Source organism: Anas platyrhynchos, chromosome 2, assembly GCF_047663525.1.
Source record: "Anas platyrhynchos isolate ZD024472 breed Pekin duck chromosome 2, IASCAAS_PekinDuck_T2T, whole genome shotgun sequence".
In the NCBI taxonomy this organism is placed as follows: domain Eukaryota; kingdom Metazoa; phylum Chordata; class Aves; order Anseriformes; family Anatidae; genus Anas; species Anas platyrhynchos.
The window spans coordinates 13,130,889-13,157,763 of NC_092588.1; the positions used below are offsets into that span (position 1 = coordinate 13,130,889).

At 39.1% G+C, this 26,875-nt stretch overlaps 2 protein-coding genes across 2 annotated transcripts in view; one reads left to right on the forward strand and one right to left on the reverse strand.

Moving 5' to 3' along the window:
• Window positions 1-7,193, forward strand: part of SNTB1 (syntrophin beta 1) — a 114,620-nt gene extending 107,427 nt beyond the window's left edge. The window contains exons 5-7 of the mRNA XM_005019042.6: window positions 1,168-1,364; window positions 2,805-2,995; window positions 4,334-7,193. Coding sequence (XP_005019099.3) covers window positions 1,168-1,364; window positions 2,805-2,995; window positions 4,334-4,426 — 481 coding nt within the window. The 3' untranslated portion in view covers window positions 4,427-7,193. The remainder of the gene's footprint in view (window positions 1-1,167; window positions 1,365-2,804; window positions 2,996-4,333) is intronic.
• Window positions 7,194-11,627: 4,434 nt separating this feature from the next.
• Window positions 11,628-26,875, reverse strand: part of MTBP (MDM2 binding protein) — a 30,622-nt gene continuing 15,374 nt past the window's right edge. The window contains exons 16-22 of the mRNA XM_027452648.3: window positions 25,633-25,788; window positions 22,931-23,026; window positions 18,890-19,156; window positions 17,342-17,588; window positions 16,031-16,144; window positions 13,441-13,506; window positions 11,628-12,104 (exon numbers count right to left, since the gene is read on the reverse strand). Of these exons, the coding sequence (XP_027308449.3) occupies window positions 12,069-12,104; window positions 13,441-13,506; window positions 16,031-16,144; window positions 17,342-17,588; window positions 18,890-19,156; window positions 22,931-23,026; window positions 25,633-25,788 (982 nt within the window). The 3' untranslated portion in view covers window positions 11,628-12,068. The remainder of the gene's footprint in view (window positions 12,105-13,440; window positions 13,507-16,030; window positions 16,145-17,341; window positions 17,589-18,889; window positions 19,157-22,930; window positions 23,027-25,632; window positions 25,789-26,875) is intronic.

Genomic DNA, 26,875 nt, shown 5'->3' on the forward strand with positions numbered 1-26,875 from the left:
AATTTGCCTCATTTCACTTTGTGAACCCCCTCTGAGAGTTAGTGCCCAGACCGTGCAGTGTGACAAGCTCCTGTTTTATTCCTCCCAGCTGAATCGATGCCACGACCCTGGCTGATGCTGTGTTCACTGTCCCACGCTTCTGCAGGAGAAAAAAAAGAGGGGATGGTCTTCAATAGGAATGAAATATTGTAAAGTGTTGATTTTTCTCTCAAAAAAAGTCCTGCAATTAATGTTGGCCGACATGAACAAACCTTTCCTGCTCTCGGGAGAACAACTGCTCATGCCAGGCAAAGAAATTTTAATTGCAGCAAAATGCGAGAGCATTTCAGGATTACAAATAGCTGCAGCATTTTGCATTTTACAGGTACCTTATGGGAAAAGTATACACAAGACAGCACTTGGCATCTCTGTATTTTACAGAACTTCAGACTTTATGGGAATTGGTACTTTATCCAGCAGCATTTATTATAGAGTTTGTCTGCAGATGTTTGAGCTTTATGGCAAATGCAGCTTGACAGTGAAAGCTGGATTCAGCTGCGTTGTCTGAGCGAGCATTTCCATCTGTCGACCAAACCCCAACAGCACACAGCAGTGAATGAGTTCCCTCAGCCTTCTCAGCCTTCTCAGCCTTCTCAGCCTCAGGGGTGTTTTGTACAATTTGTTGTACTGCCATGGACCTTCACTTTCTGAGTGTCACTGTCCGTCACTTTAGGCTTAAATACGGAGGAGATGCAAGTTTTTACACCCCCTACCTTGTGCATTTAGGAGTGTGCAAAGCAGAGTTTTATTCGGGTAGGGATTTTGGTGCAGTGCTCAGCCGTGGTGGTCCTGTGGCCTCTGTGGAAGCAGTTCAGGGTTCTTCCATCTGATGGGAAGGCACAGACACAGTGCTACAGGGAACAGCACTGTGTGCTGCCCTGCTTGGTGGCATGTCCCATCATGGGACCGAGTTGCCTGTCATGGCATCAGGATGCGACAGCCCCGAGGGTGCTTGTGCTGCTGCTTGTTCTTCCCCTTGTACAGATAAAGGGGGACCTTAATTCACAGTGGACATTATGACCAGCACTAAATGTCCTTCAACAGTCATACAGAAAACCAGCATTCAGCTACCAGCGTCCAGCTTTGTCTGTGCTGTCACCACTAATGCATATTCAAATCCAATTCCAGGTTGGTCCATTCTGGCCCAGGAAAAGGCTCGCCGCAGTCTGGGATGGATTTGTCTTTTGCAACCCGCACCGGTACAAGGCAAGGGATCGAAACCCATCTGTTCAGGACGGAGACGAGCAGAGACCTCTCACTGTGGACACGGAACATAGTGCAGGGCTGTCATAATTCTGCAGAGCTCATCACAGAAATCACAACATGTGAGTAGATGCAGCGTTGCTTCTTCACCCTTGTTACTCTGTTTTACAGCCTGTTGGCTGTCAGTTCAAGCCCTTTCTGCTACAGTTGATTCATTAAAAAAAAACAAACACATACTTAGGGGTCTGTATGTTTAAAACATAATCTCTTTGCTTTCCTACCCAGCCTTAGCTGGCGTGGTACCCATGGCCAGTACGATAAAATAAGGACACAGTCACTGCCATTCTGACTTCTCATCCTGTTTTCCTGACACTGTTCAGACACAAGTCTGTCGTCAGCCATGGTGGGCTGTGTGTCACAGAGAAGTAAATGTCAGAGGTTTGTCCAGAAGGCCACAAAGAGTGAACGAGGGACCACAAGTCACTTGCAGTGTGCTTGGAACAGCCAGCTGTGTTGCTCTTGACATGCATCTCCCTAAAAGGTTCTTAGGAATTTTATTTTGAACAGGAACTAGAACGGGAGCAGTGTAAATTCATTATTTGAGCCTCCTCTCCATCACTGCCTCCTCCTTGTTGTGGAAGACAGAGGCAGCTGGTGCTGTGCTTTGTGCAGCAGGCAGGCAGTGAGGGCTGTCAGGCTGTAAATGGGAGTCCCTCGGAGGAGATCAGGTAACACACGGCCCATTTCTGTTCCCTCGGCTCAGGTGTGTGACAATCCCAGCCTGCTCAGCTCTGCTGGAGGAAAGGTGCTGCGGCAGGTGCATGCAATACCTCAGCTTTCTGGGAAACTGTTAAAAAGCCTTGGTTATCAAAGAATTTCACAGGAAGCTGAAGGGAGAGAGAATTTGGGATGCAGACACTTAAAACTCTGGTTTTTAATTTGGATCGTGATATGTTTCAGAGCTGAGGGAAAGATGCAGACTTTCTGCTGCAGTTGCTGTTAGATACAATTATCTGGGCCCTTTTTCAATTACTGTGACACTAATGAGGACTCCAGAGCATCTTCATCTTTGTCAAAATTCTTCAGGGATACCCTTTACAGCTTCTAATTTTGCCACGCATTGTGCGACACGTTTATTGATTTGGGCTCTGTCACACATCAGAAGAGGAACTGCGACTTTGTTGAGGTTTGGAAGGAGGAAATGCCAGCCTGGGTCATCCTAAACTTCGTTAGATTGCTTTAGTGGCAGCACGTAGATGTACACTACAGGATGAGGAATGCAGCGAGTGAGTAGAAGGACTGACATCGGTGCTGTTACCACCAAGCAGGAGCTTAGTCCCCGTATACAGACCCTAACTAACAAATGGTGCTCGGGCCTTGCACAGCAGAATGCCTTGGGTTGGTTTTCCAAGCCTGCAGGTTTACCATTAGAGCACGATTAACCAGTTGTAGGAAAGGTTGGTTTCCACAAGGCGTTGCTGAGACCGACTGTAAAATCTGCAGCCAAATGGAGTTTGTTGCTTTTAAGAACATTACAGTCTGCATTTTGTTTCTGTGTTTAGCTTGCACATATAAAAGCCAGGAGTGCCGTTTGACCATCCATTACGAACATGGATTCTCTCTTACAACCGAACCACAAGACGGTGCCTTCTCTAAGACAATTGCACAATACCCCTACGAAAAACTGAAAATGTCCTCCGATGATGGGATAAGGATGCTCTATTTAGACTTCGGAGGAAAAGATGGAGAAATTGTAAGTACTGCGTTTAGTAGAGGGATACATTTCCATCTCTGTGGTGGTCCTTACAGCTGTGGGAGTGGAAAAGCACTAATAACAAACAGCTGACCAGTATGGTTCCAGTGTCAAGATATAGATGCCATGCTTTCCAATGCAGCATGATGATCTGGCTTGGGGAAGAAATAAGAGGTAAAAAAGGTAAAAGCATGCAAGGAAAGATGAAAGATTTCTTATGTTTAAGAAAAACTCTCTGTGTAGCCAGATGTTAGAATGTTTGTAGGTTTTCTTTTCAATTTTAAATTGATTGTATGTAGAAGAACTTACAAATGAGACGTTACTAATAATCCCAATGTGCACATATCTACTTTATCTGGGGTGACAACAGTTCTAGACACTTTTGAACACCTACTTGCTGAAAAAATTGAGGACTACAGATGTAGAGCAAACTGTCTGCTTAAGCCTTAAAGTTAGCTGTCACAAGGCCTAAAAATAAGGTGCGTGTTCCTACAAAAAGTGTAGATACCATAAATTATGCAAACATGATCTCTCCTGTCAAGCTTTTCAGCAGTTCCTGAGTATATTGTGTGCTTAGTTCCTGATACCACCTTTGATAACATGCTCTGTGAAGCCTTTATTGTCAGGCTGTAAACGTACTTCAGAAAGGAATTTGTTACCAGCTCTCAATAAAATTTGTTACTAGCTCTCAATAAAGTTGATGTGTGACTGGTGGAAAGACCAGTCTGTTTCGTTCTGGTGTGAACTTAGTGCTCAACCTGCTGTCCACACGGATAGTGCTGTCGTGCTGTCATGCTTAGCAAGCACCTGGTGAGGTGATCTGAGCTGTTACCATGGAAAAAAAAAATCTCAGTTCAGTTTCACTGCCAGCTGCATGAAGAGAGAAGCAACCATGCAACTCGAGGGGCAGTGTTTTGGCTTCAGCAGTGACCAAGAGCAGGTACATAGGGAAAAGTGCAAGGACAAGGAATCAGACACAGTAGTCACACCACCAGCCCTGGTCAGAAACAGGCTGAAAAGATAGAAGGGTTGAGAATCCTGGAAAAGGGCTTGCAGCCTCCGAGTCCGTTTTACTCTGCTCTCCCAGGCAGACATAAGCCCAGGGGCACAAGGAGCTCATCTGCTTTCAAGATGCTTCTTATTCACTTTTAGTGACCTAAATATTTGCAGCTGCATGCAAAGAAATAACAATGTGTTGTAATACAGGGTAGTTATTAATAGAAGCCTGTTGAAAATCCCAGGCAGCAGTTAATCTGGTAAACACTCCATAAACGACTGCTTATTTGAGCTGTAATCTAATCTAATTACGCTCAACTTGATTTCTTCCTGTAATTTCAGCAACTGGACCTTCATTCCTGTCCAAAACCAGTGGTGTTCATCATCCATTCCTTCCTGTCGGCTAAGATCACAAGACTTGGTTTGGTGGCATAAACGGGGGACACACATCTGGTTCTTCAAAGGCGAGCGGAGCAACCCTGCTAAGCAGAAGTACACCCAACATTAGCGACCTGCAACGGATAACAGCCTGCACCAGACTGGGGTTCGGCACCACGCCTCGGTCATTTCTGGCAGCCTTTCAAGGCCAGGTTTTGATTTTGATCAGCTGAAGAGGTGGCATGACAAGGAAAATGATGGATTTCATTGTAAATAGTGGGATTTTCAGATCCCGTCTCAGACAGTGACCGAGTGTAGTACCATGCGTGTAATTGTTCAGACTCATAAGTTGTGCCTATTTCAATGTACTTGTTTATATAGAATCAGTAAAGGGCTAAGCAGAAAGGATTGGGCATTGGTTATGATTATGATGCAAGCTCAAGGTTGTTTGAGTACAAGTTCTATAAAAGATGGTCCCACCGCCTACAAATCAAGTGGTTTTCTGTTCTAACCCATGCACCACTGACAGATTTCTCATGGGGAGCCACAAGACCGTGCTGCTCAAATACCCAGCAGAGCCAGCAGCTACACATCTTTGAGTGGGGTGCTCTGAGGCCATACAGAGCTGCAAGGAATACCAGCTGCAAGGTCCGGGCTGAGAGGCACTTTCAGATTAAATGGTAGGGCCACCTCATGTGCATTCCTCGCAATGGATGCAGTGCAGCACTAGCTGGGGGGTGCACTGGGTGCTGGCTGGCACCGAGGCATAGGCAGCAGCCTCCTGTTACTGAACACACAGGATGTGTTTTCATAGTGACTTCCAAAGCAGTTCAAATGACCTTGAGCTTCAGGTAGAAGAGAGCTTGATCCATTTTGAAAGGTGACCTAAGCTTCTGTCAGCGTGCTGCCACCTCAGCGTTCTCCAACAGAAAGGCTGAGCCGTGCCAAGAGCTTCCTGTCCTCCTACCCCAAATGTATTAACCCCTCAGCTCTACCGAGTCTGGTTGTATGGGCTTCATTTTGCAAATCTGGGCAAGGAGGAAGACTTTTTATTTTTATTTTCTTGATTTGATCGAGAGCAGCTCCTCACCTCCGAGGAAATGCACAGGGGGCAGGAACATGTCAGAAAAGCCTTAATAAGGAACTGTCCCTGTGAGAGTGACTTGGAGCTCAGACTTTCCTGCTGCTAAATCAGCTACATTAGGAGCTAGTGAAGAAAGAATTTGTCATCTTTAGCCTAAGTTAAGATTCAGTGCATTGGGGTGCAAGTCCAGAATTTATTCCTTGCTGGTAAAACTTGCCTCTGTACACATATTTTATGGTTTCTTGTTCTGCACCACATCTTACTGCTCTAAGTCAAAATATTCACAGGTCAGCTCCAGCCTTGTTCACAGTGAAGTTGAGGGCAGAAGAGTGGGCAAGGTGCTCTTCATTGCGGGATGATACAACTTGCAGCTGGAGCTACTGAATTGGCACAACATGGTTGGGTGGGAATAGAAAGAAACGGAACAGGGGTTGCATTTATATTGCTCTTAAATTTTAAATAGAACTGCTTTAGGTAGGGTTGTTTGCTTTTAGAGTTTTGCCCTAAATTCCCACTTTGAAGGACAGGAACTGTATAGGAAATGATATGTGAGAAGTTTGTAGAAATTCACTTTTCATACTACAGCATTTGTTTTATTCTTCAGAAAGCCAGTACGTTTCAATGTAACATCACTTGACTAGCAAAGAAGAAAATTAAAAACAGTTTGGTCCTACGTTGCTTTTAAACTAAGTCTTGAGAGTTAAGAGTAAGTCATGCAGTTTTTTTCAGTGTAGGAATTAGCTTGTGGTGGTTTCCATAGGTATCCTAATCATCAAAACTAATTTAAAAATTAAGATAGGCTGAATGTGAAAATACAGAAAACAGTTATTTTAGCCCGTTAGCTAAGCTGACATTTGGGACACTCGCCCCACTGCCAGCGCCTCTCTCCAGTGAGAAGTCTGGAAGGTGATCTGTCTGTGAACGTTGTTTTTACTGTCATGGTACTTGCACTTACAACTTAATTCCTTGTGTAAAATCACAAGTTAGGAGCTATGTTACATAACTTACTGATAATTTCCAAATGTACATTTCTTGCTTTGCTCCCACTGCCACTCACGTGTCTTTCTGTAGCAGTTATTTAGGTCTCCTTTGGCTTGGAAGCTTCTAGGACGTAACGTCTTCTGAGAGGCTGAGAGCAGTCGGTACGCTGGGGGACTAGGGCTCCAAACATGATCTCGGATCACATTGTCAAGTAAAACGTGTGACGTTTTTAAAAAGTGATGGAGGACGCTGTGTGCAAAGTGTTTTATTGCTGTTCCAAAGTGTAACTTAAAAGTTTGGACCCAGGCTCCTGTAAAAGTTCCCGAGGTTAAAGTGAGAACTTGCATATTGTGGGGTAGGTTAAATACATATGTAACTGTACTGCACTATTTCCTTATCCTTTTAACACTTACAGATCACTGGAATGTTATACTTAACCTGTATGTGCATTGTAAATAGTACAAATTCCTATATTAGTACCAACGAGTAAATTACACAACATGTAATCTAAGGTGCTCAGTACTATATGAAGTATAAGTGAATAACTAAACAGTTTGCAAAGAAAGTTCATATTATATATATTTATAGAAAAAAATAATGATAATTACAGATGCTATTTCTTCATTTTCAGATTTTGGACTGATTCATATTTGGATGGGATAAACAAATGAAATATGGACCTACTCCACATTTATAAGAGTATAGTGAATATTTATATTTTAGAGGAAAAGAATATATTTAATAAAGTCATTTATTGGATTTTTGTGAGGTGAGCTTACTTTGTACCCAAACGAGGTGTTTAGCAGGCTGTCCTTTGGTTTGGGGCTGGGGAACGCATGTTCTAAACCTCAGTCATTCTGTAGGAGTTCAGTTACTTGAAAGAGCCACCCATCATATCGACAGAATGACTTTTAAAAATAATAATAATAAAGTATTAATGTACTGTCAATGGCACGTTGGTGCTTTCTATTAAATAAACATTATTCCTATGACAGTCTGAAAGCATATTAAATAGCATATTTTTTTGCTGCTGGTGTTTACTGAGAGGCCAAAGGGGTGTTCTGGGCAAGGCTGTTCAGACTCACCTGCTGAAGTTACGATGCTTTCTCTGTTGCTTATACTTAACTTGGCAGTTCCAGCAGTTACAAAAAACTTCTGCTCGAGCCTCTGAGTCCAAGGAGTGGGGCCAACATGTGCCTTGGTTAGTTTTAGTTGTTATGAATGGTTAAGGAAAACAAGAACATTTGCTTTCCCTCTATAATTCTTAACCTAGTGGCCCAAATAGCTACCTGTGGGGTTGTAAAGTCTGTTCTGTCAGTGTTACCGAGGTGTGGCAGACCAGCCTCGTGGAAATCCTAAAACGGGATAGTTGTAGAGTTTCACTCTTCACAAGATACCAGTTGTAGATTGGACATGCAGATCAGGTCTGTATAGAAGCTTCACCGTTAGAAAGACTTGGATACATATCGGAACGTATATGTTACTGAAAAAATGTGATATAAGGTGTTTGTTAAAAAATAATAAAAAGATTAAAATAAATCTGATCTGCCTGTGTTCGGGAAAGCATACTGGTGTTTCCTAAGAGTCCTGCTTTTTAAGTAGAACTAGCATTTCTCTTAAGGTACTTAATAAATCAGAACACAACTCCTTAGGCACTCCCAAGTAAATCACTACCACGAATGTCAGTAAAGGCTGTCTCTGCCCCATAAACAAGCATTTCCCCTTTTTGTGAAAGGTGAGTGCTCCTTCTTCCCCCAGGCCCTGGGAGCACACTCCATCCCAGCCTTTACATCCTGAAGCGCAGCTGATTTCAAGTACAGCCTGATCAAATTTCCATCCACCAGGAGACTTCTCAGTGTCCCCTTGGCCACATTTAGAAGTTAACTGGCATTGCTTTGATTTCATGCCAAGCCTCCAGATTTTTAGGGTATTTAGAGCTTTGTAAGTTCTTCTTTTTCGTAGAAGTCGAAGAGGCAGGTTTCTAACTGGCTGTTACTGGGACTATTCTATCAGAAGAAAACAAAAAAACAATCTACAAAGTAATTGGAAATTGTATCTAAAATGGACACTTTGAATTCAGTGACCTTATGATTTATAACAGGAGAGGTTAATAACAAACTAGCAAAATTTCAAGAAACAAATAAACTTGCTTGATAGGAGGGAACCCCTAGACTAACCAAGGCAAAGTTTAATTTAAAACCACAAGGGGAAAAACAACCTTTCATGAATATATCAGCTCCATTGTCCACGTAGGATTCAGTTTGTTTCCTTCATTAAAATTTTTGTGCTTGTGTAAATAATTAGTGGCATTACAAAATGACTCCTCAGGAAGAACTGGTGAGTTTGTTAATTAGGAAAAGGATTTTAACCAATTAAAGTGATATTCATAATGCAATTGCTGTAATACGGTAAGTACTCACCTCACCAGGTAATCATGACCGTATCAGTGTTGTCTTACCCCAGTCCTGTGTAAGCACAGGAGCAGACCCCAATGTATGCTGATGAACGTGACTCATATCCTAATATGCAAAAACATGAAAGCAAGCACCCAAAGCTTCTACAGTAAACATGCACAGGGCAGACTAGAGTGGGATTCATCGCCCAGAAACGAAACATTTGAAGTTCAGAGGCACAGAGTGACATTACGTCCTGCAGCACAAAGGTTACTGTGTGTTAGCTGGGCTGTGGGAGCCCTGAATTGTGGGGTTTTAAAACTATGACAGGTGCAAAATGTTTTGGTTTAATGCTGTTACTGTAGGCCAGGTCAAATTATTTTGCATGCTTTTTGCTAGGTTAAGAGGATGCACAGGGAGAGTTATCACAGCTCAGATGGGGCACAGTAAGTTATTAAGCCATGATTATGAACTAGCTGTCATTTACCATAAAAAAACAAACAAAAAACCACAATACAACAACAACATAATAATGAAGTGCAAATGAGATGCGGGCAGCACTATATTAGCTCAGTATTGGGAATCATGCAAACAAATGATACATCAAACTGCTTATGTTTCCCTGACTGCTTTCCTGCTGATTATTTCAGGCCAGCCTTTGAGTCTACAGAATTAATTAAAACAATAACCATTGGCTTCTACTTACTCATGAAGCGAGATGGTATTTAAATCCAGGGCTCAGTACGTACACCACAGAAAGGTAGGGGAAGAATGAGGTGTGTTCCTGTTTTATTTTTTTTAAGAAAAGCACTTTTATATAAAAGCCGTTCTACAGATACGTGCAGATAGTTTTTCATCACAAAAGCCAGTTAAAGATTATGAATTACTTCCATGAAAGGCATTTTCTCTGCTCATGGCAGTAAGCCGCATATTTTATGAAACGTAGTTTTTATACTTTTGCTTGTCAACTTATGTGTGAACAGAAAATTTATTAACCATATTTTTTTTTTCAATCTGCTATAGCCGATTACAACTATACAAAACAAAAAAATCATGCAGAAAATGCAAATTTCAGTAGCTTGCATAAATATCCACACAATAGTAGTATCAGCACTCAGGCTGAATGTATGACTAGAACTTAAGACTTCTCTCTTGGGAAGTAAAGACTTCAATACTGGATGTTAAGAAACTGACATCTTATTCCTAAGTTTCTTGTTGTATGGGCAAAGTATTTTATATTTAACACAAGAAGTGTCTGTGTTCTTGTATTTTAGAGTGACTGTAAGAATGTGTACACAATTACATAGAAAAACAGCTTGTCTTAAATGCAGAGAGAAGGGAACCATGAACATTGGTTAATAGTGGAGCAATTTTGTGCATACACTCATTATTGATATGAGTAAAAACCTTTTAAGTTATTGACCTGGATACTATGGATGTGTTGCAAGCACTCTCCAAAATAGTTGCGTCTGGCCAGAGCCAAGATGTGCACTGATGAGGGGAGGCCTCATGGCGGCCTGCAGCTCCCTCATGAGGGGAGCGGAGGGGCAGGCGCTGAGCTCTGCTCTCTGGGGACAGCGACAGGACCCGAGGGAACGGCGTGGAGCTGGGACAGGGGAGGGTCAGGCTGGGGGTTAGGGAAAGGGTCTGCACCCAGAGGTGGTCGGGCACTGGGACAGGCTCCCCAGGGCAGTGGTCATGGCACCGAGCCTGCTGGAGTTCAAGTGTTTGGACAATGCTCTCAGACACATGGTAGTCCTATGTGGAGCCAGGAGCTGGATTCAATGATCCCTGTGGATCCCTTCCAATGCAGGATATTCTATCATTCTATGATCGTGCTCACTCCAGCTTACGGTCACAGTAAAGCAGAGAGAGTAGAGTTCAAACAAGTACACACCCATATATATGTATAAAAGTTCATGCAGAGTTCAGGAGAACAATGCACATTGGAACAAAGGAAAAGAAGAGTAGAATGCAAGATCCTGTTAGAAATGCACACATGTGCACACACACCCCAAAGCAAACAACAAACACAACTCCTTAGAGCTTGGCTGTACACAAAATAGAATTTAGCAAAGAATAAAATCACAAAATTATAAAGACTCCTCAGAGAACAGGTAGATATTATAGTATTAACTCTAATCTACATATGGTTTAGTTCAATCATATTTTCTCGTAATATCAAATTTCACATATATTAGTATTGCTTAATCCATTTTCCTTCTAGGAGAATATAGCAAACAGTAACACTGCATCTCTGTCAAGTGAAATCGTGTTAGGCTATATGAGAAATAGGAAATCCTTGCACTGAAAAGCTATAAAATGTTTGAGTTGAGGAGTTCCTACCAAAACAACGCAATACTAAACGGAATAATTACCAGTACAAACCTGATACGTGCCCAAAACTTAAGCAAGCTGAGGCTGATTGAGTAGTTTCCTGAGTTTGCAACTCAGGTAGAAATTCTTGTATTACATTTCATCAGTTTGCCCACTGTTTCACAGCTCTCTCAATCATCACTACTACTAGCATCTTGATTTTCTCTTCCCCCTCCATGAAAAAACCCTCAGACCTCTGTTGTGAATTGTTTCTAAGGATTGCTAGGAAGATTACACAGAAATCCAGGCTGTAGCTCTCCCCTTAAAATATCCTTTCATGGGACCTTTCATTAGCTTTGAAAAGATGGTGATTTTCTTCTGTTACAGAACTGAGAGATAATTGTGACTCAAATTCTAATTATATTTTGTTTCCAGGCGCAGAATAGGAACTGTTGTCAGCTACAATATAAAAATGTCAAAGGTCCACGCTGTAAGCAGTTTTATTCAGCTTATACAAAAGCAAGTAGTAATAAACAGAGGTCTTTGTGCAAAAAAGTATAACAAAGTAGTTCCATTATTAAAATTAAATTGGCGTTTTTTTAAATTCTTATTAAAAATACACTCATTGAAAAAGATACAAAGCTTTATAAAGACCAAGCTGTATTCCTTCTAACAATGAAAGATAATAAATATGCAAATAAAATAAAACCTTTTTCATTTGAAATGTTTTAAAAAATTAAAACTTTCAGTATAAAAAGTTTCAAAGCATGCTACTGTGCTTGAAAAGGAAGTCTATATAATTACACTGACCAAAGATCTTCTGATGCTTGCATATGTATATGCATGTGTTACCCAGTGTAATGTTTTTCTTGCAATCAGAAGTGCTCTCTCTCCAGTTTCTAGGAAGGTGTGGATAGCAGGTAATCTACTTGCCAGATTTTTCCAAAACCCATTCAATCACCTGGGAAAATACATGAGAAAATTATTCGCGTAACTCTTACTATTGAAAGCAACTTAAGAACATCTGAGACATATTGTCAATTCTTTCTTGACCTGAAGACCTGTTGTTACTAAACGAGATTTAAAAGGCAATCCATTCAAAGGAGAAGGTTTTTAATAAACTGAGAAGATAATGTTACCTCCCAAGAATTGTATTTAATTGAACAGAACACTTGTCTTTAGAAAAAGGCATTTTTAGATCCCCTGAACTGAGCTACCTCACCCCACACTGTGCAGTTTTTTTTATAAGGTAGTTTCAAAATATTCTTTATTACAGGGAGAGGTGGCCAGTTTACAAGATGCCCAATTTTACTGCTGTTGACAACGAGGTATTAATGTTCATATATAAATTAATGTTCATATATAAAACTACTGACCAGTCTCCCCAGACAAAGACTGCAGTGAGGAACAGTGCATCAGCACAATACCCCAGTCCAGGATCAAAAAGCACAACACATGTAGCTTTTGAAACCTTACGATCTGTAGGAACCAGTTCACAAGGGAAAACAGTGCAGAACACAATACTGCCCTGGCAGGATAAAATCCTGTAGGGATCTACCAGTTTTACTTAAGAGTTTTGAGCGGAGACTATTTAACTAACTCTGTTCAAATCCTTATGTATAATTTATAGTTTTGAAAACTGCCCTGTAAAAATGCAAGATCGTGTTATCCAGAATTTAAATCAAATATTTACTTACTTTCTGGAGGACAGGAGTGCTTACTCCTGTTGTTTGCTCTGTGCTAGTGTTCACAGAAGCACCCCTTTACACACAAGAAAACTCATTTGATGTCATTTCTGTTTATAGTTATTTCTAAGCTTAAAATTACTGTGTTTTTTTTCTTATACAAAATTTATTTCCTTTGATAGATCCCTCTGTTGGTACCTAAACTTTGAATACAAATGTTATTTCCTTGAACACAAAGAAAGAAGAATTCCTAATGATTTTGTCTTCTCTCCAAGGAAGAAAAATCTCATGGTTTTTTTTGTTTTTTTTTTTTGTTTGTTTGTTTTTTTGAGTTGTGGAAAAATTTTCTTCATCTACATTTATCACAGTGACATAACAGATAGACTGTATTTTAGCTAGAACTGCCAAAACCATGATCATATGGAATGGAAAACTTTATTTTAGAGAGAGTTTTTGTGAGATCAGAATGCGAAATGATCCAAAGCCTAAGGAATGCTTCTCTTCATCTCCTAAATCTGTGGACCAAACCATCCTACAGCCAAGCAGCTGCAGTTGGACTTAGCCTAGGCTAGTGAATAGAAAAACATACACAAATCAAACAAATGGTCTTACCTGTTTAGCATTGTTATTTGCTGTTTTCTTCATTTCATCAAGAAGTCCTCTAGAAGTTTTAAGATCCTAAATATGAAGCACAAAGCCGCCGAGATTAGTATACTCATATACTCATTATAGGTGGATGATGAGGGGATGATGAGAGCCCTAGTTATCTTGGGGAACTTAATCCTTTCATGATTTTTTTTTTCAGAACTACAGAAAATCAGATTATTTGAATTCACTTTTTCTACAGATTTAGTGAATCTAAATTCACTCCAAGGGCCGTAACTTTTCCTACAGCAGTCCAGCCCTAGTACTCAAGTGTGACTAAGCCAGACCTCTCCTTACTTTCAAACTTCTAGAAATGCAGTTTTGTTGTTTGTTTTTTTAAACACTATAAGTTCTTACAGTCTTGATTGAAATCTTCCACAAACATGGAAATCAACCATCTGTTTAGACCACAATACAGAGTTCTGGCAAAGAACAGAAAAAAGGACTTGGAGGAACAGAATAAATGCAGGATGGGAAAAATCTAGAGTGGTTTGTTTGCTTTGCCATTCAATTTTCCCAGGCTAATCCAAGAGCCAGATTGCTTGGATAGCAAGCATATAACACCACTGTCTGAAGAGAAAGAGAAACTAGGAATATGAATCTACTACTAGTCTCCAAAGGAAAACTGTATCTATGATATCATGCTTCTGATCCATGCAGCACAGTAAAGTCCTACAGACCTGAAGTACAGTGTAAGAGAACAACACCCTGCCACAACTCTCTAGAGCAGCCTTCTGAAGATAAGGATCATTGTCTCATCTTCTTTTACTCTTCATTTGCAATGGAACCATTAACCCATCTGAATTCGCTTCCTCATCCCTACACACGGGCTCTGACTTCAGATGAGATCTTCCTTCAGGGCCTATTTTGGGCGGATCTTGGGAGTGCTTACAGAACGAGCGAACAACTGTCCTCTAATTATTTAAGAAGCTGCTGCTCATCAGCAAGATGTTGTAATGGTCTGTGTCAGCTTGTAGCCCTCTTCAATTGCAGAGCAACTTCATTTAGCTTAAATCATCTTCCCTGAAGCTCAAGCTAAACTGAGTTTGTTCACAAATGGTGGTAGGCTAAATGCATGCAGACGAACAGAACAGCAGCTCAACTTGTGAAAAATAGCTTGTTAACCCAAATACTGTAATTGTACTCATTTTTGTGCTCAGGCTAAGTTACATAGGCTCGAGCATTAACTTACAAAGTCCCCTATGTATTGTGGAAAGAGATGCTCCTCATTATCTCCTAAAAATTAGGTTGATGCAATGCAGCATGGTGCTGCCAAGTCAGCATTTGTCAGATAGATTGGCAATGCATTTACAAGAATTTCTGTGACCACATCGTGGCCCTGGAATTTCAGGTACCATGAGCTATTTACCCAATAGCCTAGAACAAGGGAGAAGCTGAGCTGTCACAGTGAAGGACAAAGATTACTTGGCATGAAGTTTTTTTTACTGAAATCTTTCTTCATTTGTAATCAACAACCAACTGACCAACATACACAGCCTCCGTTCTGACAAAAGAAATGTGATCGTATTCTACAGTTTTATATGCGCAAAGAATTTGTTTCCAACAGCTGCAACAACAATTTGTGAAATATATATAAAGGCAAATATGTAAAGCTACATTTACATAGCTCATTATACCAGTATTTATGACAAAACTAAGTTGATCATCGATTTGGAGACAAAATTATCGTGTTACAAGCAGAGACAAAGGCAGTACAAAACACAAAACAAAATGTAGGACAACACAGGACACTGACATGACTACATCTATACTTTAAAAAAAGTAACACACACAGGTGAATGTAAGCCAGCCTACACTGCAGTTCCACACAACTATATGTACATAAGTTAATTTGCATTCATCTGATGCTCATTCCCAAGGGACTTGGCAAAGCAAGGGTAAACAAGAAAGTGAGATGTGACGGCCATAAAACAATTACAATTACAAAAAGAAAGCAGTTGCCTTACTGGTTACTTTTTCTTTTTTTCCCTCTGGCATCTCATCTAGTGCCCCCAGGATTTGCTAAGTTCCCACACAGTTGACAGCAATTCTGCTTATCATGTGAATCACCCCAGATTCTATGAAAATGAACTTTATTTACACCTTGAAGACAGCTATAGCTTACAACAGCCCACAGATGATCTCATACTCTAGTCTCGCTGAAGGAAGATAAATTAGGAGAACCTGATGTCAAGAACATTTTTTTTCAGTAGAATATAAACAGAAATCTATGGCCCTAAGCTATCTACAGCAGTACGACAAGCTATAAACACAACCTTACCTACCTGAACATTGCTTTTACATGTTATCTAACACACATAAAAGACTAGTGCTTTATAAGGTTTGAAAACAAACAGTAAAACACCAAAATATACTGTAAAACTAGCTTCTGCACTTGACAAGACCACAGGTTTCTCCACATTCTACACATACTAGTGACATGCCACTAGGAAATATTAGCACCATCAGGTCTAAGTACACCCAATCTCAAATTGCATTCAGGAATAAATTCATTCAGTTAAGCACAAAGAACTGTAAAAGCATGCCTTCTAGTTACCTTTAAGTAAAACTTCGATATCTCAAATAGACGTTGGCTGCATGATTCAAAGCACTTGTGATCCTCTGGAATTCCATGTTTTTGAAGAGTCTTGGCTACCACCTCCTTCAGCATCTGGGAAACGATAGAAACACACTCAAAGCTTCATCCCAATTACTGGCATGAAAAACTGTCCCAAGGAAAAACAAGCCACCCTTCTTTATATCTTCCCAACAAAGATCAAGACACAAGAGTCTTAATATATTGAGAAGACTGAAAGACAAAAAATCCTGATCTACTTTGATGCTGCCTCTGTCATTAATCCATCAGCCAAATGCCATCGACTCACTGACCAAAGTTAGGCAGAGCTATTTAAAGCTCTATTTCCATTTCCTTCACCTCAAAAATTAACAAAATGCTTACGTGTCAAAGCCATGTAGAGAAGCAGTATCTATCCACACGGGACTTCAAAGACAGGAAAACTAAATTGATAATAGCATGGGTTTTCTCTTCTCTGAAATACAATATGTATTACTTTGCTTTATATTGATATTTTCCTGTTTCACGCATGCATGCAAAAATAAAATCCAGGTACTACAGCCAAATTAGAAAATTTACTTTGTCATTCTTTATATCAAAGGCACTTAAACTCTGCTGTAGGTCTGAATGAGTTGCAGTTTATGCTTACTAAGGTCTTCTTGACATGTCTTTGACACTACAACATTTAAGTTCAAGCATTGGATTCTCTAGTAGGCAGGGATTAATTTAAAATTATCACCAATACAGAAAACAGAAACGGTTTTCTGTACTGTATTTTAAAAGTGAAATTCCTACTATATACTGCTATTAATTTAACATTATTGCATCAATATATTTAAATATTATCTCTGTTAATGGACTTGTACAACTACTGGAACACCTCTTTATCCCCAGATTAGTCCATTCTTTCACAATAACTTTCATCTTTCCAGCATGGTTTTCTCTTGTGGCTTTAGGTTTTATTTTCATTTTCTGAATTTCATAACTCCTATTCACTGATATCTATTGCCACGTTTTTTTATTCCTATTTGTTATTTCTTTCAGTCTTAATTCCCTGGACATGATGTAATAATAATCCTTACAGATTTTTTCACTCACTGCTTTTGGAGCACTCTCCTCACTACCTTCAGGATTTACTTACAAGAAGTTAATAGAATGAAATTTAGCAGTAACAGAGATGAAGACACAGTCCACATTTGACTTAAAAGATATTAAAATAATAATAAAAAAATCAGTATACAAAGAAAGAAATTAGACCACCACCACCCCCAAGCAAACAAAATAAACCTTTACCCTTGTATGTTTCTGAGATCTTGATTCCTTAACTGGCTTTGAAGTCTGGGATTCTGTTGCACTTCTGTGACTTGCGGAGCCAACCTTAGAGGTTACTTTGGGAAGCTGACCAGATTGTTTCAACTGCACTGAAGTTAAAGAAACTGATCTTTCAGAGCGTTTCCTTGTTACCACCACTGTACTGTGACTTCCACTACCTCCGCTTGCCTGGGAGAGGAGAGAGTCTGTACTCTCAGATTTGGTTAGTCTAGAGAGGGAGGGAAAAAAAAAGAGAAAAACTTACAGATTTTGTACTGATTCTTCTGGTAGCATTGTTTCTGCTGTAGAGGCAGCTGCATAATTGCCTAGCAGACTATACATAGAATCATAAAGGTTGCATAAGGCCTCCAAGATCATCTGGTCCAACCACCACCCTACTGCAAAGACCATCTCAAAACAGCACATAGCATTCTAGTATTACCCCCAAAAATTTGTGTATTAGAAGAACACTTACTGATTTGGTTTCTGATACTTAGAGACCCATTGCATCTCTGATTAAAAAAAATAAAACTAGAAACAAATTGAAGAACTAAGACAATTAAGAAGAGAAAACTCTTTGCAAGGAGGACTAGTTTTGCATACAGACGCTTTGTCTAGACAGCCAGAAGAGCTGAATTTCTGGCCTTCAGTCTCAGGATAAAATGAAACATCTTGAAACTGCCAAATTTTTTTTTGCCTTACAGGAATGTCACAATTGATCTACTGGAAATTGGGCATTACAATGCCACTAGAACAGCGTAATGTTTGATCCTTCCAAGAGTAAGAGTGCTATCCTGAAACACCAATTATATGACATGCTAAGCATAATCACATCTTTTTTAACTACTCAGTAAGTTGTAAAAGATGCAGATATTCCCAAAACAATACCTCTGTTAAAAAGGTAGGTAGCACACCTGTGACCAGATTGCAAGGGGATATTAAACTGGAGTGAAAGCAAAGTGAAGCGTTACAGTATAAAGGTATAAAGTGAATTCAGAAATAGTGTTACATGGCAGGTTTTTTTTTTGTTTTTTTTTATTGATGCAAAGACTTTGCATTTTCAGAGTGAGGTCAAGGTACAAACGGAAGTACTAAAAAGAGAATTTTCAGTAAATATTTTAATAAACAAGGCTGTCAACAAGTTTAGATTTTTGTGGGTCATCTTATACTAGAAGTCCTTTGGATTAGGAATTCAGTCATTCTGTTTGTACAGTGCTTGACTTTCTAAACCTTTAGTTATTCCGGTCCTAAATGAGGCCGTCACCTTTACAGAGGCACTTTAGACTTTGCAAGATGCACTCACAAATCTCTTAAATAAAAGGTGCCTGTGCTGCATGGTTTTGATTAATCTAATGCTATCAATGGGAGGACACACTTGAGAAAAAACGAACTAACAGAAGAGGATTAAACAACTAAACCATTTGTCTAGATAGCTTCACTAAAAGCATTTCAAGATGAAAGAAAAGATGCGTTTCACAAGAGACTACTGAAATATTTCATACCAAAGATTTATTTTATTCAGTGCATTACCTCTTCTTGGGATAAAAGCAGTCCAAGTCTTTTGATCTGCGTTTGAGCCTTGATGCCTCTGTTCTGAATTCACTTTGTAAAGACTCTCCATCGGGGACACTTCCAGGCTCTGACAAGACTGCAGGAGATGGGAGAGGGCTCAGGACAACCGGCACAGGGCAGCACTCTTTGGTGCAAGTAGTCTGAGTTTCATAGCGAATAAGACGAGTTTGAAGTTCAGCATATCCCACATCTCTCTCTAGGGCTTTTCTGTTATCTAGACAGTATCTAAAATAGAAATTGGAGAGAAATCTGTGAGAATCTCTGCTTTATTACAGTCCAAAGGAAAAGAAAAAAAAAAAAAGAACAATTTACTTTTGACTGTAATATAATCTCCAGCACTTCTTTGTTTGATACATTGTTCTGAAAGATACCTTAAAACAGCCCCACAAATTAAATATAGCTAAATCCATCAGGTGTGTGTTAAGTCGAACTGCGACATATAATTTAAATTTTGTACTATTTGTAAGTCTTTTCCTTGACTGGAAGCTGGCAAATGTTCCAATTTTCAAGAAGGGCAAGAAAGAAGACCCTGGTAATTATAGGCCTGTCAGTCTCACTTCGGTGCCTGATAAAATTACAGGGAAGATTATTCTGGGAGTTATTGAACAACACCTGAAAGACAATGCAGTCATTGGTCACAGCCAACAGGGGTTCATAAGTGGAAAGTCCTGTTTAATGAACTTAATTTCCTTTATGACAAGGTTATCCATTTAGTTGACCAAGGGAAGCCAGTAGATGTAATTAATCCTTTTGGATTTCAGCGAAGTTTGTTTCTCACATTAGCCTTCTGGACAAAATGTCCGGCATGCAGCTAGATAAGTACGTAATAGGATGGGTGAACAACTGGTTGAAGAGTTGGACTCAAAGGGTAATAGTAATTATTATGGCACAATATAGGAGAGACACAAAACTATTAAAGAAAAGGTTAAAAAGGGATGCAAAAAATGGCGAATGGTCTAGAGGGCAAGATGTGTGAGGAGGCACTGAAGTTTCTTAGTTCAGTCCCAAGCAGAGCAGGCTGAGGGGAGGCCTCATGGCGGCCTGCAGCTCCCTCACGAGGGGAGCGGAGGGGCAGGCGCTGAGCTCTGCTCTCTGGGGACAGCGACAGGACCCGAGGGAACGGCATGGAGCTGGGACAGGGGAGGGTCAGGCTGGGGGTTAGGGAAAGGTTCTGCACCCGGAGGTGGTCGGGCACTGGGACAGGCTCCCCAGGGCAGTGGTCATGGCATCAACCTCTTTAATTCAGATTTTACTGCCTTTCGTACTCATTCTGTACTTAACAGATATTACCTCTATTAATGTACTAAACAGCGTGACACTCCAGTAAAACACTGAAAAGGAAAGCTCTAAAACCCAATCTATGAAGAACCCAGCACATCATATAATATCTTCCAGAACTCAGGGCTTGCAAGCATTCATCAAAACTTCGAGACCCAGATAAAAACAGGATATTTTATATAAAATTATACACTCTGATATAATGGCATGATCATGGAATATGTCTCAGGTTTTCCCGGTGACATCCACGATACTTGAAACAAATATTGAAACTTAGATGATTTCTCCTCATTTATTCTATCTTCTGTAAGAGGAAAAATGCAACTTTCCTATTCAAAGCAAAGAAAAACCACCACAACGTGATTTCTTCAGTACATATATCATAAGAGAATTGTACAGGAAATAGCTAAAGAAAACATCCCAAAGTAAAACATATATAATTTGCAGGTTTTAAGCACTTAATGAATACCAAAACGCAAGGACACTGACATAATTTTACGAAGAGCCAGGTTCTGCCAAAAACTAGATTGCTATGAGATTTCACTAAGTGAGTGTAAATAAGAGGACAATCGGGCACAGCAAGTGTTTTAAGTGCTATTTAGTACAAATTCTTTGCTAACTGCACTCTTTGGAAATGTACATTTAGCTTTGTCCAAGATAAGCACCACTATATGAGAGATACACATTTTTAAAAGTGCTAACTACAAAAGTATCACTGAACAAGCAAAATATACCCTAGCTTTTCATCTTTCTATTGATTAGGAGGATTAAATGGTTTAATCAATCAAGTGAAAAGAAGAAACTGTATTAAGACTGGTGGGACTGCAAACAGATCTATAACTGCAACATTTTTTTAAAGCAACCCCACAGTTTTATATAATTTCACATTTGAATTTGAAAGAGGACAAAAGAACAGCACTAATTCACTGAAACATACTCAGGAAATTACAATACAAAACACATTAACTCTTTTCTTGTATAAACTATTTGCAGGATTCCTTGCAAGAGCCCAAAATGAAATTTTAAGTAGGTAACTTACATTACCTCTCTACTGCAGAACAAAACATTATCATACAAAATTATTCTATCCATTACTCAAACAAGCATTCTGAGAGAAGTGATCTCTCTCTCAACCCACCCTACAAACTACTTACCTGTTTCCTATTCTTGGAAGCCGTAGACACATTCTTTACTTTTATCTCCTCACAGAGAGTTACGTTAAATTACTAGATCTGGTTTCTCCTCTTCCCTCCACCCCCCCCCCCCCACCGTGTTTTCATATTCAGAAATTCACTTTTCTAATAACATACCACTGAATCCATTTCTACAGCTGATTAAGACTTTCCACTGGAAATAAATACATTATCTGATAAGAGTAAGTTCTGTTAACTTACAAATTTCAAGGTATTTAACTTTCCTTATTTATATTCTCAGTCGCTTGAGTAATCACATTCCCTACAAAGATAAAAATGTTTTTATCTTTAGTAGTTAAGTTCCCATTTTACTCACTCTTCTTTACCTGCAATTACTTTCTCTTTGCAACACAGGATCTTAGTGTTTGGCACAGGTTCATTACACCAGAAATTTTATTAAATAACTGCTACGTCTGGTTTTGTTGACAAAACTCTACTTCCACGTATAAATACGGCAGCTATGCACATGGAAACAAATCACAACTGCATGGTCCGAAAAGCAACTGCTTCCAAAAGACCACGTGCTCCCTCCGATACTCCTACAAGAATATATTCCAGTCATAAAAATCAAGATTCTTTCCTTTTTACACAAGTTTCCACCACCACATTCTACTGCTTCCCTCCCTTATTCCTAGCACATTCCCCTCATCACCTTAATATGCCAGGGTCTCCCACCTCCCCACCACACCCAGCTCTCATTGTGGTCTCTACCTGTCTTTTTTTTTTTTTTTTTTTTTTTTTTGCTATGACTAGAGGTAGTACAAGCTGCCCTGTACCTAATTTAAACTTTCACATGCACTCCTTGCTGAGGTCAGACAGGTCATCAAGCTACCATATTCCAAGTCAATGGCCAAATGGTTTTTCTCCTACAGTTGGGAGGATGAATTTCTCCTATCTACCCAGTTGTCTCCTTGTGTTCTTTGTTAGATTTAATTTAGGAAGGCTAACAGGCTCATGAGTTACCACTTAGAAAAAGAGAAGAAACAGATAGCTGAAAAGAGAATGACTGCTTCATTTCTCCAGAGAACATGGCTGAAATTACCACATTTTCAACACAGGCTTAAACAAACTGTGTAAAGTTGATAGGAAAAAATAGCAGTAGTATCATTAGCCACATGCTAATAATTTCAAAATGCAACTTCAGAAGAAGGCAGAGATTTGCATGAAGACCAGACTGCATACACTTTGTACCCAATGCATTTCTTAGTGGATATCCTATCACAGAATAGTTTTCTCATGTACTGCTCCAGTGATTTGATACGTACTAATGAATCCTCATGCTCTTGCCATTTCCAATTCTGACCTCAGGTTTTCAGAGACATTGGTAATATACCGCAGTACAACTTAGGGAAAAAAAAAAAACACAACCTCTACCTCTCTACATTACCATCAAGGCAGGAGTGTTGCAATTAACACAGTGAATCAAAGTTTTCCATAATTAATATTCATATTGCTTGAAATGTTTCTTCTTCTACCTTGACAGGAAATTGGAAAAATAGTTTTTGGGAAAAGATGTGAGAAAACTTACTCAAGTCCATGATAATGGCACCCAGCTGCTTTTTCAAAAGGCAAGCCTCTAAGTTTCCGAGGAGTAAGTTCTGGTGTCAAAAGGAATGCATTTTCACTGAAAGGAAAGAAGTATAGATTTATTTTAAATAGTTATAGTCAGGATAAAGTATGCTTTACAGAAGTCAAAAACAAATGCCTTGACATGGGAAGACCAAAACAGCATGTCCTCTAGCTCAGGAAGGCCCTGAGACAGTGCATCATTGGGAAATTAAATCTTTATTGAAGTAAGAATTTCTGCTCAACTAATTACTATCTACTGAGCTGTTATTATTACAGAACCTCTTTGATGTTTCAACCAGTTTAGAGGTCACTGTTCCAAATAATTTATCAATAAAACCAGGCAACTATCACATTTCACAACAGGGCACCTGAACAAACAGAGGAACCAGTAGCTCCCATTTCTCAATCCAGTGCTATAATCTGCAAATTCCTTTCTTTGAGCTTCAAGTTGTTGTCTCTCCTAACAGTCACCTTTCCCATGCTTCATATGAATGTGTTTGAAAGTATTTCAATGGAACAAGCTGTAACAAGATGGAGAGAACTCACTGCCGGATCCTAGCACATGCTGAAAAGTCACATCCCAATTAACTCTGAAGTAGGGAAGAAATGAAGACAAAAGATGCAGCAGTATCTGGAACCTATATATTGATTCAGGTTTTGTCATTCTCATAGATTGTCTCTGCACAATTACCACTGGAAAAGTTATCTGGGAAAAACATCCATGAAACCCAGGTTGGTGAATCTAGCAAGATGACTATTTAAAAAGACTATCAGCCAGAACTCCAACCTGTATTTTAAGCTCAGATATGGAAAACAAACTCCTTTAATTCAACAGTCTCTCTCTCTCAAAAAAAAAAACAACCAAACAAATAAAAAACCTTGTGTTTGTCTATAAAATTTTGGGCCTGTTTGAGACACTGTGCTCAAACATTTACTATTGCAAAGCTACTGGTTATTCAAGAGAATCTAGCCAGAGAGCCTGCTAGGAGGTTGGGCAGCTCAGAGTAGAGTTCTGCTGGACACAACAGTAACGGCAACGTGATATGTCAAAGGGAACTGTCCGCTATCTTCCAGCCAACAATCTCATTATGGATTTTCACAGGTTTTCTGTTTTTTGTTGTTGTTTGTTTTTTTGAACCAAGCAAAAACACATACACAGAGTATAAGTCACTGCCAGACCCTATAGCCTTCATGTAAAAACATGTAGTTTATTTTTTATCTAATATATTGATTTTGGCTTTTTACTTCCCTCAGATCTCTAAGATCTCTTGAACTATTAAGCGAGCGATTTGTGTTACAGTAAAGGACTTCAAAGCAAAGTTTTTCTAATCATCCTTTCTTCTGATAATTGACAGAAATCCAAGCAAATTGGGCCCAAGCCTCTCAAATTCAGACTTCACTTAGCTATGGCTCAAAGCAAGTCATTCAAAACAATCAAAATATTCTACACAGTAAATCTTCTCTGGGGGGTTTTGAAAAATCAAGGATTAAAAAGCATTTTTGTAGCAAACAAATTATTCACTTCTTTCCCACACTGCTAAATGGAATGAAAATATTTAATATTATAGACAAAATCCTAAATCATTTGCACTCATTAACTAACAGCTCTGTAGGAGACTCAACCTTCACTGCTTATTTTCTACCTTATTTTAGTTATCTGCCCAGAACACCTTTTAGTTAGTTTCAAAACTTCAGTAAGTACTTTAACAGAAGTCTCCTAAGTCATACAGAACTTGCCCTTCTCCCTTGACCTTTTAATTTATGACGTATAATGAGTTTTATAAAAGGACCAGGGGCTGTACAATAATTCCATTAGACATTCTATTATTTAACATTAAGAAGGTCAACAAATAACTCCGGTGACTGCAAACATCTGCTTATCTAGCAGTTTTTTTGACACACTGCATGAATAATACAGGCTCTGACTCTACAGACACCATCTAACTGTTGTGTAGGTTGGCCTTACTCTAACAGATGTTTAAACTCTGAAAATTATTCCTTTAAGTAATATCAATCTCACTGCTGAAAAGGGAGCGGTCAACGCAGTAATACCAGCGGACACACTAAGAATGAATTCTCACAAAGCAGAGCAGACAAGCTTCCTGTAAGAAGCACCTCAGCACTTAAGAATATTGATAGGAATGCTGGGCCCACATGACAAGAGACACACGTAGCTAAATAGGTTCAGCTATTGTCCTTTTAAAATTTTAATTAATATTCTTCCTACTTAATCTCCTTCTCACTAAATGAAGGAAATCACACCAGTGAAACTGGGTTCTGCTGTGCTAGAAATACTCTTTTGGAAACGGATGTGTGGTGGCAGTAGTTTGTGGAATAGCCATGGCAAAGTCTAGTGCCACACTTTTACACATCAGGCATTTGTGTTTTTTTTTGTTTTGTTTCTGTTTTTTTGTTGTTTTTTTTTTTTGTTTTTTATTTAAATGCATACAACCAACATCATCATCTCTGGCCATTTCAGACTCAAATAAATAAATAAATAGCAAGACTAACCATAGCAGTTGATTGCACTGGCAGGCATGTGATGCAAGATGTTGCAAGTTACAAACTCAAACTTTGATTCTGTCATTTGGTCATTACTCTCATTCTCCTACATCACTCCTGAATATGGTCTTCAATGGTTTTAATATGCTGAAATCATACCGTTTGGGAATCTGTAGTGGCTGAAGATCACCAACTGGCAGCCCTTCTGGTGTGAAGTACTTGAGCAATTCTTTAGCATCGAGCAATGTCAGTGACTCCCGCTGGCTATCTTTATGCCCCAGAAGTTGTTCAGATGAATGTGCAAACACTGAAGCCCTGGGGGAAGAAATAAAAAAAAAAAAAAGAAAAAAGTAAATACTAATCTAAGAAAATAGTGTGCTTTTTTTTTTCCCCAGTTATTTTGTCCTTTAAGAAAAAAAAGCACTGCTGCCCTGGAGCAATTAAACGTAGCTTATTTCCAAAGTAAAATAAACAAGATTGTTTCTTGAGAACATATGCACAAACCTTCACAATAAAATACATTTGATGGAAATTCCTACTGAAAAAAAGAAGTAATTTCTTCAAGTTTTTATAACTTGAAGTACAACATGGGAAGCACGTTATTCATTCCCTTTTTCCATTTATGGATTCTAAGATAAAAAATGAGTTTCCATAAAACAGAAACTTGTAACACACACCAAAGGAACCATAAAGACACTACTGCATATAACTTTTCACTCTATTTTTTCAAGTTTAGCAAAGTTCTCTTTTCTACTGCTAAGCCACACATTTAAGATAAGTTAATGAGAAGGAAGAAACTTACCTGTTTGAGAAACAAAAGCCAAAATTTAACAACAACAATAATAAAAACTATGAGAAAGCACAGATCTAATTTGTGATATACAGGACTCCAACCTAGGTCATGGACATCTATGGTATTTGAAAGACAAGAATGGGGTAGAAAAACTGTTTTACAATATTTACGATTTATTTATACTGCTGTGTTTGTTGGGAGAAAAAAAAAAAAAAAAAAAAAGCTTTTGTGTGTTTTTCTTGTATGGCTGAAACCTAGGGGTATCATTCTGATAACTCAGCTTTGGAACTATGCTACTTGTAACTAATTTTCAGCTGTGTTTTGTCAATGAAAATAAAAAACAACACTACTAAATACCAAGAAATTACCCCAAAACAAACTTGGAAATTGACAGTGTAAAAAAAATTTGGTTTTAAAGTTTCCTCTAGGGAACGTGCTTTGGCAGAGGGAGCGGACCAGATGATCTCTTAAGGTCCCTTCTAACCCCTACAGTTCTGTGATTCCTCTGAAAGACTGTCAATATATTTGAAAACAGTTTACAAAATGGATATCAACACACATGGTTCATTTAGAGTGATATTCAATGCGCATTATGGAGAAACTCTCCAG